This window comes from Chinchilla lanigera, unplaced genomic scaffold (genome assembly GCF_000276665.1).
Source record: "Chinchilla lanigera isolate Chin_1 unplaced genomic scaffold, ChiLan1.0 scaffold00040, whole genome shotgun sequence".
In the NCBI taxonomy this organism is placed as follows: Eukaryota; Metazoa; Chordata; class Mammalia; order Rodentia; family Chinchillidae; genus Chinchilla; species Chinchilla lanigera.
In genome coordinates this window covers 14,943,701-14,952,632 of record NW_004955441.1, presented here as the reverse complement: position 1 = coordinate 14,952,632, position 8,932 = coordinate 14,943,701, and the positions used below count along the sequence as shown (strand labels likewise).

General features: G+C 41.6%; 1 protein-coding gene across 5 annotated transcripts in view; it reads right to left on the bottom strand.

Moving 5' to 3' along the window:
• Positions 1-1,754: 1,754 nt before the first annotated feature.
• Positions 1,755-8,932, bottom strand: part of Foxn2 (forkhead box N2) — a 68,567-nt gene continuing 61,389 nt past the window's right edge. For all 5 annotated transcript variants that reach the window (XM_005390995.2, XM_005390998.2, XM_013517612.1 and 2 more), the window contains exons 5-6: positions 7,670-7,738; positions 1,755-6,128 (exon numbers count right to left, since the gene is read on the bottom strand). In XM_005390995.2, the coding sequence (XP_005391052.1) occupies positions 5,605-6,128; positions 7,670-7,738 (593 nt within the window). In that variant the 3' untranslated portion in view covers positions 1,755-5,604. The remainder of the gene's footprint in view (positions 6,129-7,669; positions 7,739-8,932) is intronic.

Sequence of the window (8,932 nt, the reverse complement as noted above, 5' to 3'; positions counted from 1 at the left end):
CCCGATCGGAGCCCTTTCTCCACGGGCGACTGCGGGCTGGGCTGGAGCCCAAGGCGACTGCGGTGCAGGGCCAAGGGCGCCGGGGTGCTCCCGGGGCTTCAGCGTCCCGTAAATCCCAGCTTGCTGTCCTCAGTCTCGAAGTGGGACGCGACAGGCTGAACGGAGGCCTGACCCACCCTGCGTGGCGGCGCCCCCGCGGGGGAGCAGGCCGCAGGCCCCGAGCTTTCAGGTGACCCACCCTGCGTGGCGGCGCCCCCGCGGGGGAGCAGGCCGCAGGCCCCGAGCTTTCAGGTGAGAAGAGACGCGCACAAATGAAGCCAGGCTCTGCTCTGCGGCTGCCGCCTCCTGGAGGCTCCCATGGGAGCCGCTGCTCCCTTTTGCTCTTCTCGTTTCTTCTGCTCCTTCCCCGTCGTCTCTTCCGTAGCGGAGACACCCTTCAAGCCCCGGCTGCCCGGCACTCCCGGGCCCTGAGGCCAAGGCCCGCATGTGCAAGCCCAGCCTGGGCAGCGCGGGCCCTGCCCTGGCCTTGTCTCAAACAACCGAGGAAGGGCCGGGGGCAGCGCGGCGCAGAGGCCCGGCTCGTCCGCAGGAGCACGAAGGAACCCACACAGCGCGCTTCTAACCCGCCCTGCGGGGACCTCGCCTCACTCCTGTCTTTCCTTTGCAGGCCGCCCTGGCCGTCCCTCGCAGCCACCTCTCCACTTCCGCCGCCTTCGCGGGCCTCTAATGACGCTCTTCCTCCAGCTCCCGCCTCTCTTGCAGCTCCTACCCGGTGCATGCCGCCGCCGCCGCCGCCGCTGTCTACAACAGCAGCGCTCATCCCGGTTCTGCTTCCTCTTCCTCACCTCGTTTTCCCTCATTATCACAGGCTTTTTTGCACGGAGCTATATTCACAGACTTTATTTTAAAGCCAGGCGTGGTGGTGCACTCCTGTAATCCCAGCACTTCAGAGGCTGAGGCAGGAGGATCGCCGCAAATTTGAGGCCAGCCTGGGCTACATAGCGAGTCCAAAGTTAGCCTGAACTGGGCTGGGAATATATGCAGCTCAGCGGCACAAGTGCCTGCCTGGCAAGCACTAGGTCCCGAGTTCGATTCCAGGTACCAAAAATCATTCGCTCACAGAGTCAGCCTGACCTACAGGTTTTTTAAGACCCTGTCTCAAAAAACAAAACAAACATAAATGTTTTTTGAGACAGACTCTCCTGCTAGTCGCTGGTTTGCCGACTGCTCTTTAACTTGGTAAGGCGCTCCGAGCTGCGATGCATCGTTTCCGGTTCCGAGGTTGTCAGTCTGATGGGCATGTAGGCTGGAGGGCCACACTTTCCTCGGTTTTGTGCGCTGCCAGTCTGCCCGGACTCAGCACTGCATGGGTGTTTCATAAGTGCTTCCATTTTATACTGGACGCTCCAGCTTTCAGGCAGTAATGCATTTCTGAAGTGACCTTACTGTATGTATAAGTAATTTCATATTCTGCTCCATTTTTTACTTCAACGCATCTCATATATATGTAAACGAACAGGAAAAAAGTTCAACTTTAAGCAAAGACTTCTAATTAACAGTATTTTAGCTTTCAATGATTATCTAAAAACCGTAAAAATAGTACAACCAGACTTTTTAAATTCCGAAATTAAAACCTCTTCATGCATACGATTCCCCCCTTGTAACAATGGGGAGTACGCGTGCGTAGGAGTGCGGGCTACCTCACACCGACCCTGCACCGTGCTATCCCCCCGAAGAACCAAGAACTGCAGAAATGTTATAAAACCAAGTTTATTCTGCAATACTTTATCATAATGAATTGCATCTCTTTGGTAAAAATAAACTTTATAAACATTTAATAATCAGAGATTAGATACAAAAACTAAACATTCATAAGTTGTTTTCAATTTGAGCGAAGACTGGCAACTGAGCAGCAGCTCGCCTGCGCCTGCGCGTGTGCAGATCACACCGGGACGTGCGCTACACTGCGCCTGCGCGTCTGTGGCGGCTACAGCTCACATCAGGACGTGCGCTACACTGCGCCTGCGCGTCTGCGGCTACAGCTCACACCCGGACGTGCGCTACACCGCACCAGAAAGGAGAAAGCGCTCAGTACAGTTCTTCAATCGGAAAGCATTCTTACACTTTCATCCAAAAATAAATAACGGTTATAATGAATTGGCAATTATACATTTTTATACACAATATGATGGGAACATAATACTTGAACATTAAGCAGTTTAATAAAAATGTACAACTTTAGAAACAAGCTTTGACAATGGCACTGGCAGTTAGATGTAAAGGAAAAAATGGCAGGTATAACATTAAAATACTCTTAGCACTTTTGCCTTTCAATAAATATCTTGATTACATCATTAACATTGAAGTAAACCTTATTTAAATCAAAGCTTACACATTTAAAACTAACAAAAACTATAAGGTATATGTAAACCAGAAAGTCTCAAAAGCTTCTTAAATACTATAGTCCCCCAGCAAAAGGGTGTCAAGTTACTATAGTAGTTAAGGCAGTTTTTATAGCTTTGTAAAACACTCTTATCTGTTGCTAATCTGTTGCTTAAACTTCTGGGAAGGGCCTCCTGGTCTACCTTAACACATGCATTCCCGCCTTAACACTCTCTCTAGCTTTGAATAATGCTAACGTATATTTAATTATCAATATGAACCTTTTACATAATGCCTCAGAAAGTAGCAAAAGAAAAACATTTATATGCTAAACTTTACATTACATAGGAACTCTAAGTTAAGAGAAATCACACTGGCTATAAGGCCAGGAAAAGCCCAAAGGTGGAAAATGGGAGGAGATCCGCTATAGTTTTTCCATTAGTATGGATGTTTTTGTTCTCTGCATTTGAAAAGTAATATATTAACTAATTTGGTAATATACTGCACAAATAAATTCCAAAAATACATATTCAAGAAACATTGATTCTATCTGGGGTGTGAGAGATTAATTGTGCCAAGACAAAACTTTCACCAGAAACCTATTATAAACTGCTATCAGTTGCAACAAAATCTGTACTATTTTGATGTAAGGCAAGTTACGTATTAGCTTAAGTCACAATTTTAAAAGAAGTTGAAAAACGTGTAACCTCTCTAACCTAAGCTGTTTTCTTTACAGCAAAATTTTTTAGTGACTGGGCATATTACTGCCGGTCAATAGGGCTTAGAATGACTTCCTTTAAGTGGACAGTGATGAGCCATCTGTGTATCTCAACTGAAGAACTAGATCATCACCTCAATGGAAGTCATAAAAGTACTGTAATTAAAAATTTTGTTCTTCCTCTCGAAAGTAACTGCTATAGTATATTAGCAAATGAAAAGCGATGTACTGAATTCTGTACAAAAATCAAGTATAAAATATTGTGTAACTTCTCCCAGTTAGCTTTTAGTGCACAAGCATTTATCTTCCTCACAAGTGATGAATGTAGCTTAAACATTTAAATTTGTGGGACAAGTACATGAAGAGGGAGAGAAAAACCAAAGAACTATTAAAGTTGTTTTCACATATACCAAGGCAAAAAGCCTTGAGGAGCCCTATCTGAGCTGAGAGTTAAGTCTCCCTCCCCTTATTGCCATCTTTCTCCTTTACTCGTAGGGAGTACGCAATGGACAGGTCCAGCAGGAACGCGGGTACACAATGCTAGCAGAACAAAGCAAAGTGAACCAGACCACTGAAGAGTGTTACTGCGCTCTAGCTAGAGGGCTATGGAAAATAACTTAAAAATATTGTTATTAAATTGATTATTTGTAATCTCTTTACTATTCACAGTGTGGTAAAGAATTCTTTTCATCTTTTATTCATTGTCTATAGTAAAAGAGATTGAATTAGTCATTTTCAATTTCTGATAGGTCATCCTACATTATCAACAAATTAAAAATTATTATATTTCAACAGCACCAATTTCATTAACATGGCCATCCAAATTCAATTAAAATTAACATAAACAGAAGAGAGAACTTTCATGCTGCTATCCTTGGCTTAAAGTCTTATCAAGGATAACGATGCTTTTGTAATTATTCTCATTTTACAGTTTTGCCCAAAGTTAAAATAAGCCATCTCTTTAAAAATCCATGAAAATGTTTTCTCATCAAACAGCTGAAAGCAGGAAATTAATAACATGCGCTGACACTCTGTGTGTATATAGGTATGTATATAAATTATGAGAAAGTGAAAACAAATTCATTGTCTATGTGTGACATAGGATACACCACCGGACAAGACTGAACTTTTGGAAAGCTGCTCCCACCACCGTAAAAAGTACACACATATGTATATACATAGTGAGTTACAGTATTAGAATCCCTTGTTTTTTCTGAATAATACAGTCAAGCTATGTAAATGATATGAAAAACTGTCTCATACAAGCAGGTTTTGTTCAAATACTTAAAATACCTTAGTCAATGCACTTCTGAAATAATATAAAATCTTTTACCATGGATTAATGGCACATACGAGTATTACACTGCCTCCTCCTAGAGTACTGTATAAGATCTCATTTTATATGAGTTTTAAATCCCTGAAGGTATTTTATTTCTACAGCTTCATCATGTGTGTTAAAGTTAATTCAGCAATTATAACTCGTACAAAATTTAGAAAGAAATTTTTTCCTAAATGGCCTACCTTAGCGTACGGTAACGTAAGTAATAATTACTGAAAATGTTTCACTACACTCCATTCCTACTGTAAGACTCTCGGAATGCAGCGCATTTGGAAAGCAAGTGAAAGGTTCTCTTATTGCAAAGTATGCCAACATGGACATCACTCCATTAAGCACCCTATGGCTATCTCCCCTTATTGGATAATTTCTATTCAACAAAGACAGCTAGTGGCTAACACTTAAACAGCGTTTGCAAAGCACTTTGGGAAGGAATGAAAGGGCCCCAGTGAATGCTCTGCGTATCTGTTAAAGACATTTCAAAGATACTTTTGTACCGTAACAGTAATTAGAGTGCTTAGATGAAATCACACCCTGAAACTACTTTTTCTAAATCTTAGAACTTTTTGTATTTGCTACTTATGTCAACAAAAGAACTTTCTAAGACATTCTAGGATCTTTTCCAATTTATATCTGATGCCGCTCATGCTGCAACAAAAAATAATTTAAAATAAGAAAGAAGACCAAAAAAAAATCTAATCTTACCCTACTGGACTGTGTCAGGAGAGGAAGATGTGAGAAAGATATCAGGGCAATTTTTACCTGGATCAGTAACTCCAGTTAATGACAGAATGGAAAGGAAAACAAAAAAAGGTACAGAGTTCCCAAACCTTACACTGTGACGTATTAAGAGAAGAGATTTTTCCTTTAAGAGAGAGACTGGGGATTTTCATACATTAAAAATTTCCAAATCTTGGAGACACTTATGGAAGTTATGCTTTTGGTTTTTATATCGTGTATTTATGGTTGGGCATGATCCTAACAGCACTTGTTTAATAAAAAAATGTAAAAAAAAAAGTTACCAAACATGTTCTGAAAGAAACAAGTAATTGGCACCCTTCCCCCCCCCTAAAAACTAACGGAGTCCGTTATGGCTTGACACCCCCTGACAGGGTTAAGTAGAAGAGTATTGCCGCACTTTAAGATAATTTCACACCCACCAGGATTTCTACTTTTTCCGCTGCTTCTGACTCTGTATTTTTGCAGTACTTATCAGGGAACCTAGGCACGTACGAATTCCCGCAAGGTGCAGCAGAGACCCAGCCGCCTCTTTGAGCTCCTCGTCAATCTCCTGACTTGACTGTTTGCGCGTCTTCTTGCCCAGCTGCCCTTTCGGAGCGATGCCTGCGCAAGCCTGCGCCACGTAGCCGCTGTCTCCGAGGGGGTCCTCCTCATAATCGCCGTCTGTATCCTCTTCGCTGCGGAACCCTTCGCTGCCGTCCCTTTCCGCGTGGCTGCTCTTTGGGATGAACTCGTACACCTCGTCCACAGAGGACAGGGAAGACACGCTCGACCTGGACGCACACCGCTGGGCTGCCATGCTGCTGGCGCTGTAGTTGTGGTCTTCTTTCGGGTCAGTGCTGGCAGCGAAGGAGTCGCTCTCCTGCAGTCGTACGGCACTAGGATGACTGAAGGCATGGCCATAGCTCCTCTTCTTTTGCAGTGATGTTTTCAGAGGAAGAGGCTTCTCACCTGTGGAAAACAGAACTTCCATCAACAGGCCAAAGGACCTTGACTGCAAGCACAGACCACTACAAACTAGTGATACCGCTCCTGAGCACAGGGTGCTTTAGATTAGAAACTGTTCTACAGGACTTCTCCTTCCACTGCTCTGAAACATTTTAAAACCATTTAATACTATCCTCTGACCTTCTCATGGGACATAAAATCATTCTCAACTATTCGCACACAATGCCTCAGTATGAATACAGCACTTGCACTAGCTAACTATTGGTTGGTATTTAGGCTGTTGTGCATTTTTTACTGCTACACATGACACTGCAATGAAAATTCTCCGGAAGTCTTTCCTCACACACATACAAATACTTTTTTAGGAGGGAAACCAAGAAACACAACTGCTACGGGAGAGGATGCGCACACTGTTTCCCTAAGTTGCTCTCTAACACGGTGCTCCGGTCAACACCCAGCAGTAAATGACAAAACCTATTCCCATACGAGCGATCTTTTTTTTAAAAACATACTGGAGATTGAATCCGGGGCTTTGTACTGAGGTACGTACTCAGCCCTTTTTATTTTATTATTTGTTATTTTAAATTTGGAGACAAGGTCTTGTTAGGTGGTTAAACTGTTCACACTGCGATTCAACTTGTGATTCTTCTGCCTCAGCCTCCCAGAGTACTAGGATCACAGGCACTGGCCGCCATGCACAGCTCAGCACCTTTTTTTTATAATCTCCAAGACAAAAAAAAAAAAAAAAAGGCATCTCAGTACTGTTCCATCATGCGTTTCTTCAGTCTCACAGGACTTGTCTCACAGAGCACTATTCGTACTCACTTCCTCTTCCGAGGCCCAGTTCATCATCTACCTTGCTGACTTCTCTATGGAACTGTTTTTCAATTTCTTACTTGTAGGGTCCTTTAGAAACTCAATGCTCATCTTTTGCCTGTAACACATGGTTTAAAAAATTCTCCAGTACTTTGTTGTCACTTTCTTCCTTTATTCCAGTGGCGCGAGGACCCAGGGCCTCACACACATGCCCGGTGGGCCGGTGCTCCACCGCTGAGCTCTCCCCACCGCCTCCCCAGGTTACTTTTACTACAGCTATTTTTCACTGGCAGAACTGTGAATTTACCCATCGGTTTCCTGTGCAGATTTTGTGTTTTATATCTTTTCTTGGGGGGTACCGGGACTCAAACTCAGGACCTTGCGCTTGAAGCTTAAAGAAGTGTTTTCGGTTCTAAGTTATAAATATGCTTTCCTATATTTTCTTATAGATACCTTTCATTTGTATTTTTAGGTCTTTTAAGCTCATATTCTAAATATGCTGTTATCCATTTCTTGGCCAATATAAAAAAATTTCTCACAGCATTAATTTCAATCTTTCAACTGTTCATATGAGTAAATGGAAATATAAACAGAAACAAAGTTATTCAGATTAAATCAATTTAACTGAAAAGTCATTTGCCATGATACTTAAAACATTTTGTATTCTAAATTAAATTTCAAAAGGTACTCATTAATACTTATTCAAAAAGAAAACCATGAGGGCTTACATTCTAAAATCCCTTGTTCTATAGACGTATTTAGAAGTATCATTGCAGTGGCGGCGTCAATGTCAGATTCTGAAAAGGGGAAAGAGCGGCAACATTAGCGTTCTTCAAGAGGCGGCGACAGTATCTGCATGCACGCAAAGATACGCAGCACTAACATTTCTGCTGTACATTTTCCCACTTTAAAAAAAGGCACAGATATGTTACACATCATATGTTACTTTGCAATCTGCTTTTGTTCATTTAAATTATGGGACAGTTTTGTGGACAGTATTGTGTAGAAGGGACAGGTACTAGAGAAAATACAAGCTCTCTTTGTTCACAATGAAAAATGAGCATCTGAACTGCATTTCAAAAAGTTCATCCATAAAATTAAACTAGCTAGAAGTGTACAGCATGACTACTTTTGAGCATTTTTACCTTAAATAATATCCTATGCATATCTGCAGTTAAGGAATACATTAAAAACAATAAAAAGAAATACAACATTAAGCACATGCTAGTTGCAGATGATAAATATATAATAACTAACCCAGGCACACTCAGCCATCTCATCTTTGACAAAGGGGCCAAAACCACGCTGGAGGAAAGATACTCTTTAACAAATGGTGCTGGAAAACTGACTAAACACGTACACAAGATTCAGTCTAGGTTCCTATCTCTCACCATGTTCTAACTAGATCAAAATGGATCAAAAATCTAAAGATTGAAACAGAAACACTGAATTTGCTGGAAGATAAATCAGGCAAAACTCTTGAAGATTATTCATAGGCAAAGACTTTCTGAACTCCAAAATGTGTAAGAAATAACATCAAGAATCAACAAATGAGGTCACATCAAATTAAAAAGCTTGTACATAGCAAAAGAAACAACCAAAAGAGCAAAAAGACAACCTACAGAATGGAAACATATTTTTGCCAGCTATACTTCAGACAGAGGATTAATATCTAGAATATATAAAGAACTAAAAAAAAAAAATCAGATCTCCCCCAAAGACTCACTCAAAAATGGGCAACTGAAATGAACAGACATTTCTCTAAAGAAGTACAAATGGCCAATACATGAAAAAAATGTTTAACATCTCTGATGTTAAAGAAATGCAAAATAAAACAATACCAAGATTCCATTATACTCTGGAAAGAATGGCCAACATCAAAAAATCAGTAATAAATGCTGGTGAGGCTGCGTGGAAAAAGGAATTCTTCTACATTTTTTTTTTCTTTTTTTTTTTTGGTCTTTTTTGACACAGGGTCTCTCTATGCAGTT